A 22,300-nucleotide genomic window follows, 5' to 3' on the forward strand; every position below is an offset into this window, starting at 1 on the left:
ATCTGGCGAGATGCAGCTCTGCGGCAGTGGTAATGACGTGACCTTCTAGTTACGATTCTGTGATTCACAAGCAGTATTTCATAGCAAGAGACATGACATGTCTAAGGATGTTTTGCTGTCAGGCTGGTAAACATGATGTATCTTTTACAATGAAAGTAAAAAAACAAGTGTAGAATAAAAGGGATACTCGTATTTTGATCATACATAAAAATCAATGTAGGTTCTTTTGACAACAAAATTAGGCGTCTCAACCAGGGGCCTATACTACGAAGCTGGTTCAACCTAACCTGGATATGTTTGAGTTAGCCGTTGGCCTAATCCAAAACATACGCGCTCTCGCTAAACTGTACTACGACGCGGGTTATCAAGTGGATCGCTCAAGCCAGCCGTTTCCTATCTAGTTAGGTGCGCGTTCACATGAAAGGGGTGGTATTTGGAGCATTTGACCAATCAGAAACATGGAGAAGCGTACTGACAGCGCAGCGTCATACTTCCTGAATGAAAAGTCAACTTTAATACTAGTCAAAAATGAAGAAGTTAAACTTTAAACATCCATGACTTAAACACTTTATCCAGGATAAAAGCCACAGAGCTGCACCTGCAAGGTGAATACAGCTGGCAAAAGAAAAAGTGTTTGAATGCGTACATTAACAGGTTTATGATATCACTGCCCCGTCTAAAACACGATTTGACTTTAATTACATTTGTCTCGAGTGTTTCGTCAACTTAATGTGTTGCTTAAAATAATACTTCTGCATACAGTATGTGACACTGTGAGTGTTGCACGGCCAGATACGGCTCAGCTGACTCGGATAAGAAAATATATGATACATTATGAAGTGATATGCCGCGGACTGTACTTAATGTTACTCTGATCCGGTTACTTATGTTGTGGCAGATATTAAGTAAGCTTTCTTAACGCTAATGTTATAATAGTCAGATTGCTCTGAAGATGGGAGGTTATATTCTATTAATGTTCACGTTCACACAGTCGGTGATTTTTGCCGGCCGTCTTTCCTGCGACGGCAGCTTTTCTGTATTTCCTTTCTCCTGTAATATGACTTGCTCGCTTTAAACTCCGCACACTGAGCTCTGATTGGTCAGCAGGCAGTGCTTTCACTGAGTTGAGCTCTTAGCCTGCAACCTAACCTGGTCCCGACCAGGTTAGCCGCTAAGCATAAGTTACCATGGAGATCTAGCCTGCTAAAAAGAGAACCAGCTTCGTAGGACCGGAAAGCCGGAGTTTTCCCTGAATTTAGCCGGCTAAGCGAAAATCCTGCTTCGTAGTATACCCCCCTGGTCTCAACATAACAAAAATAACCAACTGGTACAACACATGAATGTATACTCCCATCTGAATGAAATATGTGACTAAACAAAAGTACATCGCTTTTTCGTGTTATTATCTAATAAGGCAACATTATTGTTGATCAAATTATCCCAATTGTCGCTATGATTTCATTCCATTGAAAGGTGATCAATTATCATATCTACTTATTGCCCAACCTTACAGCCAGCATGGCTTAAAATTGTTTTTGCAGTTGCACCATGTTTGATATTTTTCTACAATCTACTGGCAAGCTTTAACTGTAGACTTTTGAACAGATATATGATCTGAACTTTTAACAGCTGGAGTTTAATGATCAGAAAACGTCAATGTTGTCATCTGGAAGTGCCAGTCAGCCGGTTGCTAATTAGTATGATGTGCATGGTGTGCTGTAGGCAATGTGTGGGTGCCTTTGAGTTTTGTTTACATTCCGGAGTAACGTTATTTGGCTTGGGGAAGGCTGATATGACACATTGTACAGGAAGTGGAGTAGGCAATTAGAGCTCCCTCTTCTTCTGTCTTGTATCTTGTCAGGGAATTATACCCAATTACAAACAGGAAAAATAGGATCTATAGAAACTCTCCCACACACGCACGTACTGTAGAAACTTTGCTTTCCACCCTGTCATGCATGCAATGCTCACGCACACACAAGTAAAAGCGCTCCGAAGATGTCACACTGTGTATACACATCCATTATTCATTCTGGAACCACGCATAAACACCACGCACAAAAATACACACTCATACACACTTGCTTGGTTAGTGTAATTAGTGGAAAGCCAAAAAGAACAAGGCAACTGTCTCTTTGTGCAGACAGGAAGATGCTTTCAAAGATGACTTCCTCACAGTTTCACCTACTATTTTTGCCTTTAGCCAAACACACACACAAGCACACACAGATGCACATCATAGTGTGTTCACCTTCGGGTGGAATTACAGGTCTGATTTCAGTTTGGTGGAGATGTAGGCGAATGATAGTGGCATGCTGAACCATGGGGCAATGAATCACTGCCTTATCAAACCTCCGGGCCTATGTATGAACTGTCAACACGGGAACAGCACACACACTCACTCGGACACAGCACAACGTCACAACATGTGTACTAGCGGGGCGGTTGTCAGGGCACTCTCCCTCTTCCATGCTGTCCCTCTGCTCAGTTATTCTCCCAGTGAGGGGAGGGCAGAGTTTGCCATGTTTAATTCAGCAGCTTCACGACAAGCCCTGTCATCATGTAGATGTATTGTATCGGCTAGAGAGGAACGAGGAGATGGTTGGGATTTAACTACATCAGGATACTAATGGAAGACTTACCGTGCACTTTACAAAATCACCTTAATCCAACGTTGTTCTGTGAAGGGAGGGATGTGAGTGAAAAATGAATTGCTTTTTCTGACGGGGGTCCCGCTTTTTAGTTTCCCTTTTTGATCCACACAATTTCTCACTGGTTGTTGTTTTTATAATCATTAAGTATTTGTGTGGGTTTTTTTCCACATATGGAGAGACATTTGCATGTTGTCCTGTTTTTTTCTTGTGATTACAGATGCATATCTAATTCCCAAGGATCGGCATTGATGATGAAATCTCCAGTGGGTGCATGTCACCTTAAGAAAAAGGCAGGCTTTTATGACTGATGTTTTACAGGATGCATTAGTAGACATAAAAGTGTATTAGTCAGGCAGCACTTGGGAGCTGTCAAGCCCCATGACTGTATTTCACTGTGTTGCTATGCTGCATCTAACTATGCTGCCTCTGCAGGAACAAAACAAAACATTTCACAGACTAATAAAGCTCGGACTAGTCTCAGTTTAGTGCCCCCTGTAAAGCCCAATGCTTACACATTTTGATTATAGCACAACATCTGCATTTAGAACTTTTTTTAGAGCCGTTATTTTGGTAGAGATCATAACTATTTATCTTTGTTGTTTCTTGCCAGAGGAAGATCTTTGTGCTGCATCCTAAGGGAAGTCCTTTATTCCACAGTGTGTTTAACATTCTGCAGAGGAAAAAGGCGAGGATGAGGCATTCAAGACTTTTATCAGCCGAGATGAGAGTTGTGACAGTCTGGAGCCCAAGTTTTCTGGGCTGTCTGTCTGGGTGTCCTTCACACTGAGGGCTTGGATGACAGGGCTTGGATGCAGGGGGAGGGGGGGTCTTTTCGTGTGACAGAAGGCTTTGCCTAATAGCCAGTCTGTTCTCAAACCCTGTCTGTTTGACGTTTTCCTCCTCCTCCTCTTCTTTTGCCTTTTCCGCCTCTGACATCCCTCCATCTCTGTTAGAGTACATTGCAGACAGAGGAAGCCCTCAGATTGGCGTCAACAGTCTTTTCATTTTTAAAATCTCTCCAGAGCAGTCCTGATTCTGGGACAGCTCCTCCGGGCACCTGGGCGGTTCATTGATGAAGGTGGCGCCGGCGTTCTGCTGGTAGAGAAGGGGGTTGTTTGAAAGAGGCAACAGGGGGCAGCGCTGCCAGCCTGCCAAGTGTGTGGGCGCTGCTACGGCCAGACAGCCTTATAATGGCTGTCTGACCGTGAGACAGAGCCAGCTCAGTGGTCACATGACTGACTGTGCAGATCCCTTCAGTAACCCTGGATCAATGGGGCCTGTGGAGTCAACAAAGGGCGGAGAGGGGAAGGCGCTACAAGCGTTGGCGATAAAGCGTGAGACGGGAAGAAAAAACTGTTAAAAAGTAGATACAGGGCAAATAAATAACAGAAACTGAACCAAGATATAAAGTTACACCAAAGTTTGAGTCACAAAAGAGGGAATGGGGATGAAAGAGAAGTTTGAAGTAAAAGAGAGAGTGAGGACAGCATAGGTGCTCGCTATTCATTACCTATAAGCGGATGCTGTGTGCTCTCCGAAGGACAGATAATATTGTATCTCTGCAATGTGTTTTTCTCTCCTTTTCTCACTCTTGTGGGCTTGAGATTTAAACTTCAAAGGAGTATTAGATAGTAGAGAAATTTCAATTTAAGCCAAAGACATAATCTGTTTTTAGAGTTAGAGCAAAACATCCTCTTCCTGCATGTTTTTAAAAAATATGCAGGAAGAGGACGTTTTGCTCTGCTTGGCTGTGACGGAGCGGGTCACAGAGTGACTGACTCCGCCACTGACAGCCGACACACGCACTCACAGTCACACACACACACCAAACATTTCCTGCTCTCTTCCTAAAAAGGAACCATGCAATTTATTATGTATTGTGTGTTTGTTAATTTGTTAATGATTATGTTAAGAGGGGGGTTACCTGTTTTATGTTTGGGTCGGATTTTTATGTTGAAATGTGGTTTGAAGTTTAATTGTTGTCACCTGTTGACGGTAAGCCTGTGGGAGGGGCTATGGGCTCAAAAGGGACGGGGTTTGGCCCTGGAAGGGATCACTCGGAAGAATGTTGCAATGAAGGCAACGCTGGGACATGTTCAGGAGATGGTTGCAGAGAAGGCAACACCAGAGCATGTTTACTCTAATGAGTGATGGACGGCCTGTTTTGGATTTTTATTTCGCTGTTTAAATTGTGCTGGTTCCGTTTTTTTTGTTTTGTTGCTGTTATTAAAGTTTTGGAGCTTAACCCGACCGACTAGGCCAGTGTTTGTGAATGGACAAATAGAGCCCCGTCACATTGGCATCAGGCAATGTCACTTACACATTTAGGATGTGCGAATTAAATCTCTAATGGAAAGAGGAACAGATGAGTTTGAATTGTAAGTTGCATTGCATGGGTAAACGCATTCCAACAGCCAAAATATTAAGAATGTAAGCAAGGCACAAAACTATAATACAAAAACCTAAAAAGTATCCTTATCGTAGTTAGTGTATGAGAAAAGAACAATATTATTAAGTGTTGTTTTAAAAAACTAAATAAACAACACACTTGTACAGTTACAGTATCTTTTATTAGATATTTACAACTAGTAACACATTTGTGCTGTAGGAATCACTATCATTATTGGAAACCACTATTGGTAATTGTGCAGATGTGGACATCAGAACTGTGTCATACTTTCATCACATGTTGGACACAACAATAGTATCACAATGAGGATCCTATAATAAGACATTATAATATTGTAACGCAGATGGCTACAGGTTATCACTTAATGTATGTAAAAGAGGGAAACAAACATATCTGACATTTATTTTTTGGTGCAGACTTCAACCCCCAGCTGTGTGACATACTGTAGATTTCTCAGCTTACTATACAATACTAGCTGCTCTAACATCAGTGACTGGCATGCGGCCAGAGTTGCAGTGTGTGATTCAAAGTTTAATTATCCATCCATCCATCTTCTCCTGCTTATCCGTGGTCGGGTCGCGGGGGTAGCAGTTCCAGCAGAGAGCCCCAAACTTTCTTTTCCCTTCACATCAACCAGCTCTGACTGGAGGATCCCAAGGCGCTCCCAGGCCAGCGAAGAGATATAATCCCTCCGCCTGGTCCTAGGTCTACCCCCTGGAACACCTCCCTAGGGAGGCGCCCAGGTGGCATCCTTACTAGGTGCCCGAACCACCTCAACTGGCTCCTTTCGACGCGAAGGAGGAGCGGTTCAACTCCGAGTCCCTCCCGGATGACTGAACTTCTCACCTTATCCCTAAGGGAGACGCCAGCCACCCTGCGGAGAAAACCCATCTCGGCCGCTTGTATCCGCGATCTCGGTCTTTCGGTCATGACCCATCCTTCATGACCATAGGTGAGGGTAGAAACGAAAATGGCCCGGTAGACAGAGAGCTTTGCCTTCTGGCTCAGCTCCCTTTTCGTCACAATGGTGCGGTAAAGCGACTGCAGTACCGCTCCCGCTGCTCCGATTCTCCGGCCCATCTCACGGTCCATTGTTCCCTCACTCGAGAACAAGACCCCGAGATACTTGAACTCCTTCACTTGGGGTAAGGACTAATTCCCTACTTGGAGTGGACAGTCCATCGGTTTCCTGCTGAGAACCATGGCCTCAGATTTGGAGGTGCTGATCCTCATCCCAGCCGCTTCACACTCGGTTGCGAACCGATCCAGTGAGTGCTGAAGGTCGCAGACCGATAAAGCCATTAGAACCACATCATGCATCGTGCAATCCTTAGTCCACCGAACTGCAGACCCCCTCCCCCACGACTACGCCTCGAAATCCGACCATGTATATTACAAACAGAATTGGTGACAAAGCGCAGCCCTGGCGGAGGCCAACCCTCACCGGAAATGGGTCCGACTTACTGCCGAAGACACGGACACAGCTCTCGCTTTGGGAGTAAAGAGATTGGATGGCCCTGAGTAGAGACCCCCTCACCCCATACTCCCGCAGCACCTCCCACAGTAACTCCCTGGGAACTCGGTCATACGCCTTCTCCAAGTCTACAAAACACATGTAGACCGGATAAGCATACTCCCAGGCCCCCTCCAGGATTCTTGCGAGAGTAAAAATCTGATCCGTCGTTCCACGACCAGGACGGAATCCGCATTGTTCCTCTTCAATCTGGAGTTTAATTATGTTTCTCTGATTTATTTATTTGTAAGATTCTGGGGATTTTGAAGCATGACTGGGAACAGATGGCAGGCACTCAAGAAATAAGATTTGTCTTTTCTTATTTTGTTGGCAAATGGCTCCTGTTTTTTGTTTGGGTCCATTCCGGTTATTAAACCATCAGTTAAGCTTTTAGCAGTGTTTTATAACCGTTCTCACCCTTTGGCAACCTGTATTTTGTCCAAGCTTTTAACACACTGCATCCCATACAATCTGTAGTCTTTAAACTGTGCACTCAGTCATAATGTCTTTCTCACAGAGAAACACCAAGCACGTTTACCTTGTATCACCAGAGTAAACAAGCCTTTGCAGACCATACTGGGCCATTTATCCTGTTACATTAACACCCCTTGGGTTTCGTTATGGCTCTGGGTTTGAATGTGGGAATAGCTGCATATTTGTAGGCATGTCAAATGAATAATTCCAGGGAATGACACAGTGTAACCCCCAGAAGAGTAAACCTCTTGTTAGCAGACTACATCCAACATGTTTGTCCTCTTCCCCCTCTCTCTTTGTTATACAGTGGGGAACCATTAAGGTGATTCCATTATCTCCTCCTTGCTCTCCTCTAAGGGATCTTCTTAACGTCATTCATTGTCATTTAATTTACAACCAAGAGCATAATGGCCTTGGAAAATTGTCCCATGCCTACACAGGGGTGTGCTACCCAAGATAAGTGATAACAATTGTCAGCCTGCATCTCAGTAAAGAGGGGCTTCAAAGGAAGCATAATGGAGCACACGCAGTCGTATAGCAAGTGAAAACAGGGATGCTTGTCACCATGTTCTGGTCAGATTTAATTTCACACTCAGGCTAATGGGCAGTTCTATTGTTGTGGGCCACAAGGATGGGAAGGCTGCAGTTCTCCTCAGTTAATTCCTCAATTGCCCCCGTGGCTAGAGGAATGCTTAAATCTCGAAATGAGGAAATGTAAGATTTAGTCTTCACTGTGATGCAATGCTCTTATCAGAAAGGCTCTGCATTCCTCTGTATGATTAACGGCGGGTACCTGTGTCAAAGTGAGCGGGGAAATTAGCTCATGGAGGGATAACAGTATTCATCCGACTGAGACTCCTCGAACCTGTGTGATTATTCTGATTGGCTGAGCATCAACACACCATTTTATTCCGCTTCGATTACTTTTCCGCCTTACTGTTTCGCAGTCTGCATGAAGACGAAGGCGTCCTCGGAATAATACATGCATCGTGTAGTGAGTTGCACGCAATCTCCAGTCGGAGTGGTAAGCGCCACACTTTCTACAAAATAATGGCATGCAGCAACACAAGGTTGAACGGGGTCCTACTTGAGGCGATACATCTGGTGGATGATGAGCTGGATTTGTCCTCGCCTCTTTCATTTTGCGCCGATGAATAAGCTGCAGTGCACACAAAGGGTCATATTCAACAGCCCCCAGCTCTCGGTCCCTGTACCGTGATGCATTGGCTGTTGTTGTGCCTTGTCTCTTCACTTCCTCCGTGGGCTGATTAAGTCTTTGGAACAGCGTGGAAACACCACAGGGTGTTGCGTTGTTTTTCAGGACGAACACAATCCCAGTGAACAGTTTGAATAGACCAGTGACTCTGAAAGGAGGCAGACTGTCGCTGTTTGTAGGGATTAGTCACTACTAGCGTGCACCATTTGACGGGAGGCTGTCTCTCCCTGGTCAGGCAGTTGTATTCACTCTCTTCCACTCATCTTCAGGCATTAAGATGCAGTCAATAATTAATTTCATGTAAATGCTAGTATAAATTGTTCATATTATAATAGTTTAATCCTAAATTTAAAGGAAATGACAGAAAGACTTCATAATTGATAAGATCAAAGATAACGCTTTTCTTTGCTTGATCAGGCTGTTTTAGATATTATGTTATAACGGTTAGGGTTTTTTTTCTTCCAGTTCAATGCAGTCAGTATGGATATAGACAGTTATATTTCCGGGGAAAAGTATCTCCTTAACCCAATAAATCAAAATGTAAACAAAACCAATACTGCTGAGACTGTGGCTCAACACAGGTCGCTGCTCGGATGCGGGCTATAAATAAATGTTACGGATGTATCATTAAAATGCCCTGGGAGTTCTGACACCTGTGTAGATCATACCCCCTTCTCATGGAGGAAGAACAGCGTTGTGGTTGTTTGTGTTGTCTTAAGGCAAATAGCATCATGAATCTGTGCGTGACTGGTTTGCATAATATGTGCATGTGTATTACAGAGAACATCAGACATGGCTACACCTTTTTGCATAATGAGGAACGTTTCTTAACAGCTTTTTGGTTCTGTGCATGAATCTGTTATATTTGAGCAGACTAAAGTAGGGAGGTCTACAAAATGTATACTGAGGTAATTGGTTGATGTTACAAATTGAAATGTGTCAAGGGACATATTGAGGTTATCATAACATGTTTGTAACACGTTTTTGGAGAGAAACCTAGACAAATCCAGCTGTTAAAAGGATTTTTTTTAAAGTATATATTTTAAAGTAAATGGGAATTTACTGTTTTTGTCTTTTACCCTCATTTAAATGTGGTATTGAGAACCATGTAAATTGCTCTGTATTGCTCTCAATTTTTACATTTCTGTTATCATGACATCCATACCAAACCGAAGCTGATAGTTTGTTTGAAATAAATAGGATTTCAGTTCCATATGCCGTGTCCTTTGTTTATCCTCCTATAGCATGACACCTATTGGTTATACAAAGGTCACAATATGCATTTGAAAGATATATTTATGCATCTTGGCACGTTCCTGTGAATCAGTTTGAGTTAATCATCCTGTGTGTCCGTGTGATTAACACTGAAGCAGTCATCAAATCCAAGCTGCGATCCCTCCTTTCTGCTTTCCACCTGCAGAGCCGGCAGCACCTGTGCCCACATATCAGCCTCTCACCGCCGAATCTTAATCGAGTCCTCGCTCCTCAAACTGCTTTCACACTCGCTGAGGTTTTCTATTTCTGCCACGATAGAACATAAACTTGTCCCGTTGCCAGTGAAATATGGTGTATTAGATGGAATGTTTTTGAATAAATCATGACGGCAACATGAGATGAATTATTAAAGACAACGAAATAGTAAAACAAGTCCTCACTAATAATTAACATAATAAACATGCATATTAATCAAAACCTTGAGTGCCGACGATCAAGGTTACTTTTAGGTCGCCGTTGTACCAATCAGACAGCCTCTCTCTTAAGAACACAGTCTGTACAACTCGTGTATTCAAAAGGTATGTGATGTAACATGGGGCAGAACTAGTCATGCTTTAAAGTAGTCTCTTACATCTTAAAATAGTCCGGACTAAAAATAGCAGGTATAGAAAGATTCAGGGCACTGTGCATTTCTTTTTGTTCTCTCTTTTTAGCAGAGAAGAACCTTAAGAGCTGCTTCTTGAATTGGCTGGGGAGTTGCTAGATCTTACTTTTTACCAGTAGAGAATAGAAAGCTACGGACGGCTAAACAATAGAAATGACGCATTAAATGTTAATCAGTCATAGACTTCTTGAATCTTTGTAATATCACAGAGTAAACGCCTTTTTAAGAAGAGAGCAATGCTGTAGAAATCTACACTGTCAAAGGCTACAATTCAAATATCCTAAAGTTTGGTAATTTAGCTAAAAACATTTTGTAACACCTTTATTTGAAGGTAAAACCCCCCAAAAATTACAAAAAAACCTAATATTTAATGTAAATAAAATACTCTGTATATATGGGGCGGGGGGGGGGCAAGAACAAACTTCTGTGGTACCACAGGAGACAGCTTTTCTTATCAAAACTAACCCTTGCCAACACTGGCTTTAAAATAAAATTCCGTTTGTTTAAAGCTCTTCAAGAGAAACAACTGTTGCGGCTCAAGGAATCACACAATGACTTCAGTATTTTCATCAGTTGTTTAATTATCAAATGATTCGTATTAACGCAGCAACTTTCAGCACTGTACACACTTATTGAAACCAACCGAAATGTCTACAATATGCTGATTGTATTCAACTGTAAAAGGCTTCTCTCGTTTGTTATAACATTTTTCTTTTATTAGAAGATTCAATTACAAGTTACTGCTGAGTTCATCATTCATTTGAAAATCTGCTCTTTTGTTCTTTTGCAAGTATATTTGGCAGGGTAAAATTGTTTGTCATTTGATGTTCTACAGTGTCATTAACATAGTGAAAGAAGCTGATGACAGCCCTACATTGTCTCATTTGTTACCTTGTGTGAAAGTTCTTTAAATTGGTGCCGCATCTTAACAAGACTAATGACGGTGTTCCTGGCGGTGCTCTCATGCTCATTGTATTAGAGCACGAGAGAAGAGCACCTTGTCTGATGATGCTTACGGGTGTGTAACCTGTGACAATGGAACTTTAATAGAAACTGTCTCCCACACTAACACATCGCCTCTCTCTTCCTTGCCTGTGAGCTTATAGCCAACACACTCCCATCTAGATGCTGTCACTTCCTGCCAGCTCTCTGGCTCTCCTCCCTTTTGTTCTCTGATCCTCACCTTCATGAAAGCTCTGATACATGGTCTATTCCTTCCTTAAGTCTTCCTCCACCTCTCCATGTCACTCCTTTGCCCCCCTCAGTTTTCCGTTCACATTTCTTCTCATTAGGATACAAGCGTATCTCGAGTCTTAGCTGGCAGGATCATCGCAGAGCAAAGTGTTGGGAAGATCACAGGTTTGCTCTTAATGAAAGGTGTACAGGGGCTATTTCTAAATTACACACCTCTAGATGTAGCTGTCAGATGAAAGGAAGGAGCAACAATGTGTAGAGAGAGGAGGGAAGTTGGCAGTCAAGATGACAAGGGAGAGGGATGCAAACCTTTCCAGGACAATGGCCAATCAGATCCAGCAGAGCAAAACAAGTAAATACTAATAGAGAATGTCTTTTTTTATAGTATTTTACATAGGACTGCAATCATACATTTTGTATTTGTTTTTCTATTGAGGTTTTGTGAATGTCTAATGATGTAATTGTCCTAAATAAAGGAAACCCCAAACAAACAAGCTTACATTTGAATAAAGTGTTTTTAAAGCAATAAAACACATGTTTCTTTTAAAGGCTAAAGAAAAACAAATGCGGATTTTATTACAATATTTGTTCGATTGGAATTTAATTTTAATTTTTTTAAATAAATGAAGCATTTTGGGCTTCAGATTTGATATTGTACATGGAGGAGCAATCATATATATATAAATATATATATATTCCATTGAACCCTGAAATTCAAGGTGTTTTTATAATTTATATATATATATATTAGGGCTGTCAAACGATTACATTTTTTAATCAGATTAATCACAGCTTAAAAATTAATTAATCATGATTAATCACGATTCGAACTATGTCCAAAATATGCCATTTATGTATATTGTTGTGGGAATGGAAAGATAAATGAAAGAAGGCGGATATATCCATTTAACATACAGTATCTATGTTTATTATAACATTTTTCTGCGTGTCAAAATGAAAGACAACCCACACACCTATCAATCATCAAACCGTGGGGTCTTAATTCATTACATTTCTATCAACGGGGGAGTACTTCAGGAAAGTCGACAGAGGGGGGAGGGGGGGGCGGCGGCAGCTAGTGGAGTACTTCGTGACCACAGAGTGTGAACGTTGTGATCAGCTGTTTTAGCGCAGTTCTCCTGTGAAGGGGGGAGGGGGGGGGGGGGAAGTCTCCCTCCGCCGCCGGTTGGCGTAGTTTTGGCACAATTCCGTTGTACAGACCGACGTTAACAGCAGCCCTGTCTGTGCACACGGAGACCGACTCTGTCGTCCGGTGATCTAACCGCCTTCTGGAAAAGCTTCACAAGTACGTCGGTACGCAAATGCGCTTTGTGACACAAGTGACGGTACGCATTTCAGATTACGCACATAACCTGCGTACCAGTTATGTGCACCCCTGTACTACAGCAAAAGTATTCTCCGTCGGGACTTCCTGCAACAACACCACGCCGTTATCAAAGATGTTCTATTGAGAAGACGATCACTACGTGACAAAAGTTTTCAAAACCGTGGCTACTGAAATCAATCTTACTAACTGCTGTCTGTGCAATTGACTCCGCGCGAGTTGGCAGACTTTATTTTGCTTACTTTAACATCATTTTTCATGGTGGGGCTAAGCCATTTCTTGGTATGGGTGTAGCCTACCCCAGCCATACCCTGGCGCTGCCACTGGTGGCACGTATGGGGCGGGCCATTCTGCACATGCGTTAAATGCGTTAAATACTTTAACGCAATTAATTCAAAAAATTAATTACCGCCGTTAACGCGATAATTTTGACAGCACTATATATATATATATATATTAAAAAAAGAAATTATAATTATAAAAACACCTTGAATTTCAGGGTTTATACAGTGGGGCAAAAAAGTATTTAGTCAGCCACCAATTGTGCAAGTTCTCCCACTTAAAAATATGAGAGAGGCCTGTAATTTTCATCCTAGGTGTACCTCAACTATGAGAGACAAAATGAGGAAAAAAAAATCACATTGTCTGATTTTTAAAGAATTTATTTGCAAATTATGGTGGAAAATAAGTATTTGGTCAATAACAAAAGTTCATCTCAATACTTTGTTATATACCCTTTGTTAATGACAGAGGTCAAACGTTTTATGTAAGTCTTCACAAGGTTTTCACACACTGTTGCTGGTATTTTGGCCCATTCCTCCATGCAGATCTCCTCTAGAGCAGTGATGTTTTGGGGCTGTCGCTGGGCAACACAGACTTTCAACTCCCTCCAAAGATTTTCTATGGAGTTGAGATCTGGAGACTGGCTAGGCCACTCCAGGACCTTGAAATGCTTCTTACGAAGCCACTCCTTGTTGCCCGAGCGGTGTGTTTTGGATCATTGTCATGCTGAAAGACCCAGCCACGTTTCATCTTCAATGCCCTTGCTGATGGAAGGAGGTTGTCACTCAAAATCTCACGATACATGGCCCCATTCATTCTTTCCTTTACACGGATCAGTCGTCCTGGTCCCTTTGCAGAAAAACAGCCCCAAAGCATGATGTTTCCACCCCCATGTTTCACAGTAGGTATGGTGTTCTTTGGATACAACTCAGCATTCTTTCTCCTCCAAACACGTCTAGTTGAGTTTTTACCAAAAAGTTCTATTTTGGTTTCATCTGACCATATGACATTCTCCCAATCCTCTTCTGGATCATCTAAATCAGGGATGTGCAACTTTGATGGTGGTGGGGGCCACATCATTGATGTACTGGCCACCAGGGGCCGTAGATTCACTTGGAACACACACACACAAAAATTCCATGTGTTGTATGTAATTATTAACAAATATACTAAGTCTGACATCTTCATTGACATTTTACAATCAAAGGGAACATCCCCAAAAAATGGGAACATCCTCTAATAAGCTCACTAAACAAATATCAGTTCACAGACATTTTATTTCATTTTTACAAGTGGCATGTTTGTATTGAACAGGTTATTAAACAGTGGAATAAAACTATTTTAAACTATTGGAAAGCACGGAAAATGTGTGTGTATTGAGATTAACCATTAGATGACATACACATGAAGTCATGAACACTAACCCAGACATTAGTTGTCTAACTTGAACCTAAAACACTTGTAGCCTGTCTCTGCATTCCCCTTATTCCACAATAAGGGGAATGTCAACACAGACACCTGTCAGCCTGCTGTTCCTCAGCACCACTCCCCCTCCCTCCCGCTGAAATTATGAATGAAAAGCGTAGTAATCATAGATAACACGGCAGGGTCCGTGACAGTTTGTTTTCATCTGATTTCAAATAAACAAAGTCTTGGTTTTAAGAATATTAAAATTGTTTCGCCAAATTCAGATGATAAAGACAACTTCTAAGGTTGTAAAGGCATAATTACAAGAGGCAACTTAACGTCACAGCAGGCATAACAACAGCCGGTGTTTCTTGTGAGGATTTCCCCGGGAAACAAACACAATACACACAAAATGCGTCACAGATTATTTTGCGGTATTTGAAATCATCTACGCAGCTCGCGACGTAACTAGGAATCTAGTGGACGGTATCAGTACTACAAGTAAAACAAAAAAAAGATTTCTGGCTCTTACAGACCTGTAACTTCTTCTTTAAGAGCATCCTCTGTCCTCCACTTGTTAACTGTATTAATGGCACCTGTTTGAACTCGTTATCAGTATAAAAGACACCTGTCCACAACCTCAAACAGTCACACTCCAAACTCCACTATGGTCAAGACCAAAGAGCTGTCAAACGACACCAGAAACAAAATTGTAGACCTGCACCAGGCTGGGAAGACTGAATCTGAAATAGGTAAGCAGCTTGGTGTGAAAAAAATCAACTGTGGGAGCAATTATTAGAAAATGAAAGACATACAAGACCACTGATAATCTCCCTCGATCTGGGGCTCCACGCAAGATCTCACCCCGTGGGGTCAAAATGATCACAAGAACGGTGAGCAAAAATCCCAGAACCACACGGGGGGACCTAGTCAATGACCTGCAGAGAGCTGGGACCAAAGTAACAAAGGCTACCATCAGTAACACACTACGCCGCCAAGGACTCAAATCCTGCAGTGCCAGACGTGTCCCCCTGCTTAAGCCAGTACATGTCCAGGCCCGTCTGAAGTTTGCTAGAGAGCATTTAGATAATCCAGAAGAGGATTGGGAGAATGTCATATGGTCAGATGAAACCAAAATAGAACTTTTTGGTAAAAACTCAACTAGACGTGTTTGGAGGAGAAAGAATGCTGAGTTGCATCCAAAGAACACCATACCTACTGTGAAACATGGGGGTGGAAACATCATGCTTTGGGGCTGTTTTTCTGCAAAGGGACCAGGACGACTGATCCGTGTAAAGGAAAGAATGAATGGGGCCATGTATCGTGAGATTTTGAGTGACAACCTCCTTCCATCAGCAAGGGCATTGAAGATGAAACGTGGCTGGGTCTTTCAGCATGACAATGACCCCAAACACACCGCCCGGGCAACGAAGGAGTGGCTTCATAAGAAGCATTTCAAGGTCCTGGAGTGGCCTAGCCAGTCTCCAGATCTCAACCCCATAGAAAATCTTTGGAGGGAGTTGAAAGTCTGTGTTGCCCAGCGACAGCCCCAAAACATCACTGCTCTAGAGGAGATCTGCATGGAGGAATGGGCCAAAATACTAGCAACAGTGTGTGAAAACCTTGTGAAGACTTACAGAAAACGTTTGACCTCTGTCATTGCCAACAAAGGGTATATAACAAAGTATTGAGATGAACTTTTGTTATTGACCAAATACTTATTTTCCACCATCATTTGCAAATAAATTCTTTAAAAATCAGACAATGTGATTTTCTGGATTTTTTTTTTCTTCTCATTTTGTCTCTCATAGTTGAGGTATACCTAGGATGAAAATTACAGGCCTCTCTCATCTTTTTAAGTGGGAGAACTTGCACAATTGGTGGCTGACTAAATACTTGTTTGCCCCACTGTATATATAGCACGAAATTGCAACTAATCTATATCTACTGTCACTTTTCACATTGAACGTGTGCTCTTTTAATTAAATTAACTAAACGCTTTCATTTTAAGTTGTAAGTTTAGTGTTTTTGACCCTAAGAAACACTGATGCATTAATCAATAACAATAATAACCTCCCCCCCCCGTTCAGGCAGCACCCCCCCAAAGCAGTAAACCTAGGGGAAACACTGTATTAATTGCGCAGAACTACCAGGTTTAAACTGAATTATTTTAACTGCAAACAGAAGCTTCACAGCATATGAATGTTGTGTAGATATTGAATTGCATCATTCTGAATGGAGCCTCAAAGCGTTGTGTTCTTTGGTACATCAACATCTGTGTTTCTTTCCTCACTGCTTTATTAAGTCATTATTGCACCACTATCCTTACTTCCCCCTTTCATTCATGTATTTGATCTTTTTCTCCACATCACAGACATTTCTTGTCGCAAAGCTTGTTTGTGGTGTTAAATTATCCTGCAGAAGCGACAAGATTTACTTCATTAAGTCGCTGCAAAATTTACTGCTTCACTGCAGAGTAAGGGTAAGAATCTGTCCTCCTGGGCTCCATCAATAACCATTAGGGACCCTCTCTCATTACACCCAACCTCATAGACCTCCAGGTCTTGAGAAATGTGCCCTGCCCTCTGATGTGATGGAGTAAGCTTCGATGACATCACCTCTGTTTGGAAATGCAAATCGCATTGTTACTTTCCCCTGTGAATGATTGCCACCAGCACTATGGACACCGCCTCACTCAGCTTCTTTGCTTAATCAAGAAGAACCTCGCTTTCCTATCAGCAACCCCCAGTTTGTTTTTCAGCTACTCCTTTTTCTTCGATCCCTCCATCTTTGTACACACACCTCAAACCCCTTCAGCATGTCCAAAGCTACTGCAGTATGATTATTCATATGGCAATGAGACTGGATGGAGCTGGCCATGCTGCCACAGCGTGATGGGAGTGTTTTCGGATGATGACTTAGGAGTCCTGCAGCTTCTCTGCCAAGAGCAGGGAATTCAAACTTAATCAGGGCAAAGACCCCTCCCTTCCTCCTCCATCTCCCTGAGAGCTGCACACGGGTGAGGCCAAAACCGAACAGAATGGGAGAGACAAAAGCCAAAGTCTAGGGAACGTCCTGCACGCTCCCTCCTTCTGTGTTTAGTTTTTTTTCGTGGTGCGCCTGAGGTTTTCTCCCATGAGTGATGGGTTCAATTTGGGGCTATTGGCAACACTTTTTGGATTCAGAGAGGGGACATTAGCAAGATTATCTTTGTTCTAGTCTATCATTCCTATTTTAAAATCTTATATCGCTCATACAAACACACGCAGTGTTCCAAATGTCCACACACCACGCCTGTTGTCCATCCATCACCCACTCAGCACTGAGAGTGGAGCTCTGCAGAGAGCTCTGCAGCCGGCCCCTGGCCCTCTGTCCGCAGGATATGGTCACGCCAAGGGTAGGAGGCAATGATCGGCCCTGATCAATAATTAATCGACTGCATTAAAGCGTATGAATAAGTCATGGGCGGAAAGAACCCATTTGTCAGGGCACACACACACACTCACACACAAGAAAGTGATCTTTAACTTAGGCCAGGGGGAAATTAACAGACAGAAAAAAAGAGTAGAAAGCAAGGGTCTTAACTTGTAGGGAATTCATCACAGAACCACTGAAATGGTGTTGCATGTTGAAGCTTCTCTCTGTCTTTCCTCTCCACCAACCATTCTCTTTCACTCTCTCAAGTAATGGCCTTTTTCCTGCAGGCGGAATAAATAAGTTATTACATCCGTGTGTGTCCTAAGGCTTGCAAGGACCGTTTGAATATAAATAGTTCATTTGCCTCCAAAGTGGAGGCTCACTTTGTGCCATATAAATATATTTGTAATTACTTTTTTTTAAAGAAGAGCACGGGTGGGTGTTTTGGTTGAGTGGAGATGCAAGATGAAATTGCCTCACACAAATAAGTCTGCCAACCGTTTTTACCCCAAACACCATGTCAGAAAGGAGGGGGCTGTATGTGAGCGGGGGGCTTAACTCAATGCAGCCTTTTTATGTTTTGTGCTGACTATAAAGAGGGAACAGCCTGTGTGACGCTCTAGACAATTTAAATACTGAGTAGAATTGATGTGGTAAAGAAACTTTGCCAATAATTTGAATGGGAACAGCCCTTCTGAATATTTAATATCTCGGATGTATGCTTAAGCGAGATGGTATAACTTTACAGCAGCCAAGCTGGCATGTGTGTGTATACACTTGATTTCGTGTGTGTGTGTTTGTCTGTTGTTGCTGTTGCTGCTGCTGCCTTATTGAACATGATTATAAATTCAACAACGGAATTTCTAAGTTTGTGTGTGTGTGTGTGTGTGTGTGTGTGTGTGTGTGTGTGTGTGTGTGTGTGTGTGTGTGTGTGTGTGTGTGTGTGTGTGTGTGTGTGTGTGTGTGTGTGTGTGTGTGTGTGTGTGTGTGTGTGTGTGTGTGTGTGTGTGTGTGTGTGTGTGTGTGTGTGTGTGTGTGTGTGTGTGTGTGTGTGTGTGTGTGTGTGTGTGTGTGTGTGTGTGTGTGTGTGTGTGTGTGTGTGTGTGTGTGTGTGTGTATGCTCACATGTGTGGCTGCTCTTTGATGAGATGCCCTGTTGTGAGTTTGTGTCTGTGCTCCTGGAGGAAGTGCAGGAAGGGAAAGGAAGCAGCTCTTTGTTTCTGCCAACAGAAGTGTGTCAGACAGAAATACTCTGGGAGCAGCGCTGAGAAAAATACATTTCAGCCTACTACCGACTGCATACAGTATGGGCAGGAGTACGGAGGTGGAGCAGCACAGTGTTTCACTCTTAATTGAGATATTGCACTACGCAGGAAGTAAGTATAATGGTTGTTCAGCAAAACTTGCTGCGGTGAAGCAGATTCAAATATGCATGGTTAGATGAGGCTTAGTTTATCAGCACTGAAAACTCATGAGTAATTCAATGCATCTCTCTCGCTTACAACGTTCAACTTGTATACATATAAACGTAGTGTGTTAGCTGCTCCATATTTAGCATGCAGTCCTATCTCATTTGATTTGTCTTAAAGGCTTCACATATTACACCTGTGCCTTACCCCCTTTATATTTATCTGTACAGAAACATCATAAACAAACAATGGTGACTAGGTTTTTTTCCATCACTAGCTCGGAACTTAAGACTGTATAAAAGAAGTAGATGTACACAGTGGTTTGCGGACCACCAAGTTGAAGCCTCAAGTTTGGAATTTATTGAGATACGTACGCTGAACAAGAAGGATTTGTGACTGAAATCTAACAACTAACTTTAAGGAACTGAAACACACTGAAACGGTTACATTTGAATTCACGAAAAATGTGACAATAAGGTGGTGATGACCTGTCAATCACAAGGTAGCCCGCCCTAAAGCAATGTTTCTTTTTCATATATTTTACTCTACATTAGACCATCATCTACTAAATGGAAATCACAACCTTCTACAAGCAATTGAGACCATAAAATGATTAGCAAAATGTTCAGTAATGAGATATTTAATGAAGTGAGAAGTAATTTTTTCATAGACATCTATAGAATATGGCATATTTTTGCAATCAGTGGAGCGGCCCCTGTTAGGCCATGAACATGAATGCAGGTGAAAAGGTTTCTGTTCCCTCTGGACACTGCACATTAAAACTGAAACAAAACATTAAAATTCCCACATAAATAGATCGAGTATTCTGTACGACTAACTGTTCTGCCCTTACTTGCTGTCTCCTCTTTCCCCCCCCCGCTACAGTAACGTCTATGTGTTTGGATGTTTTTTCTTCATGCTCACAGTGCTTGTTCTGAGGAAGGATTCATTTGTTTCACTTACTGTGTTGTGTAAGCATTTGTGTGAGAGATAATTTCGCTTGTCATACCAATTACCTTTTGCTTTATTGGTTGTCACTCTCTATCTAAATGTAATAACTAGAGAGACTGCGTTGTGGGTACATACACATGCAGCTGCTAAACTGAACATATGACCTTGTGGGTTCACGCAGGTAATCTGTTTTCTGCATCCCATTACAGCTTCATTTCTGAATCAATGTTATCAGTTTTGACATAGAAGTTGGCAGTTATCGATCATAAACCAAGAAAATGCACAATCAGCCTTCCTGCCATTGGAGTAAACATCTGGAGAGTATCAGGAAATCAAGATTGGAGTAATCTGTGTTGATTTTTTCTGAGATAGATGACAAATAAATTCACAAATATAAATGCAAACTGAGCTGGGCAAGGTCATAAGAAATGATTGTTTCAGAAAGGATTGGTTAGATAAAGTACATTGAATCTCATTAAATTAAAGAGTATTTGTACAGGAAAACTTGCTGACCCTTTTGAAAATGGATAGACATATGGGGGAAATCATAATAAGGAGAATGTAGGCGAGGAATGAGAAGTTCCAGAGTTTTGCGTCCAGTGCTCTATCACCCTGACGACTCTGTCCAATTAGAGCATATGATTAGTGTAGTCTGTGAAATGGAATCTTTCAGCCAGGCTCCGATTGCTACAGGTCCCTGCAATTTAGCTATCACTTTGTCTCTGTCACCGCAGTGCTGCTAATATAAAACCGACAGAATGGATGATTTCTACTTAAGGCGTAGCTTGATTGAAGCTGATTACTTTTCACAAAGGGTTATTATATTTCCATAATATGTGCACATGGAGGGAGGGTGTATGTGGGTGGTATTTCTGTGTTTGTGGTAAGGAGAAGAAAGAAGTTCAAGGACGCAAAGCTTGTACATACGCACGCTCTGCACATGGTTTCACTCGGACTTTCTACTAGAATTGAGGGTTTGAATCATCCATGCATTTGCATTAAAAAGGCCACACTCAACATTACGTTGTTTGGGAGAAGTTCTTTCTATTCATTTCAAACAAATAATATTCCTGTTAGTAATTAACGTAATCTCCTAAACCCTTTACATAAGCTCTCTCCAAAAAAAAAAAGTATGTTTAAAAGACATGAAAAACTGGATTTTGCATAATACTGTAGGTGACTTTCAAGGACGCAGAAAGTGTGTATACCTTTACAGTCATCTAATTTGTTTCTGTTCTGTTTTTGCTGTCTTGTTCCAGGTTTCCAGAGCCAAGGGCACACCCCATGGACCCCCGGGACTTTGATGACAATGATTCTGGACCATCCATGGACCACGCCCCCTGATACCAGCAGACCTGACTCCTACCATCCACCTGTCCTTCAGTCTCTGCTACTGCCAGCCATCGGCCCCTTTGAGCTGTCAGGCTGGCCCCTCTAAACCCCCTCACTCTCTGTCAGCCATCTCGCTTTTACCCCTCTCACCTCTCCCCTCATGGTGCCTGCTGGCAGTGAGCTGACCTTGAAGAGGGCTGCTGTGACAAATATGGATGGCCATGTCTTTTTCTGATCCCCAACTTTTGTAATACCATACTCGCTCCTAACTTTCTTAAATGAAAGCACACAAGTTATGTGCAATCAATTACCATTAGGGATACTCCGATCGCCAATTTCGGGGCCGATCGCCGGAATCAGTATCGGCCGATCCGATCGAGTGGGCGGGCCTAAATGGAAGATTTAAACATCACTTTAAATCTTCCATTTAAAGTGATGTTTAAAACTTAGTTAATGGGGCTCATTCACTGGAGCTTCCACAAACAACAATCAACTTAATTATTACATTCAAATGATGTACATTATTCAAGTTTACATTCACTTTGGATAATAACACGGGAGAAATGAGCGGAAGCGCTCTCTTTTCCTCTCTCCCTCTCCCTCTCCTGACAGCCTGTCAGTATCTCATGCAGCTCACTGATCCAGTAATGAGTGACCCGACAGTAAAGAATAAATATATGTATAATAACTAGTTTAGCTTGTTCCAGAGGTAGATCAAATAGCTAAGTGTGTTAGGTCTAACTCTTGTGTGTTTCGCTCCGCTCACCGGTCCGGCGGGCGGAGCTGCAGGATTTCTGCTTCACACACGTTGCATTCC

General features: G+C 42.2%; 1 protein-coding gene across 3 annotated transcripts in view; it reads left to right on the plus strand.

Moving 5' to 3' along the window:
* Positions 1 to 22,035, plus strand: part of trim44 (tripartite motif containing 44) — a 51,130-nt gene extending 29,095 nt beyond the window's left edge. For 2 of the 3 annotated variants that reach the window (XM_034215980.1, XM_034215981.1), the window contains exon 6: positions 21,411 to 22,035. In XM_034215980.1, coding sequence (XP_034071871.1) covers positions 21,411 to 21,495 — 85 coding nt within the window. In that variant the 3' untranslated portion in view covers positions 21,496 to 22,035. The remainder of the gene's footprint in view (positions 1 to 21,410) is intronic. The other variant, XM_034215979.1, reaches the window with a different exon arrangement.
* The last annotated feature ends 265 nt before the right edge of the window (positions 22,036 to 22,300 follow it).

The sequence above is a fragment of the Gymnodraco acuticeps genome, unplaced genomic scaffold, assembly GCF_902827175.1.
Source record: "Gymnodraco acuticeps unplaced genomic scaffold, fGymAcu1.1, whole genome shotgun sequence".
Lineage (NCBI taxonomy): Eukaryota > Metazoa > Chordata > Actinopteri > Perciformes > Bathydraconidae > Gymnodraco > Gymnodraco acuticeps.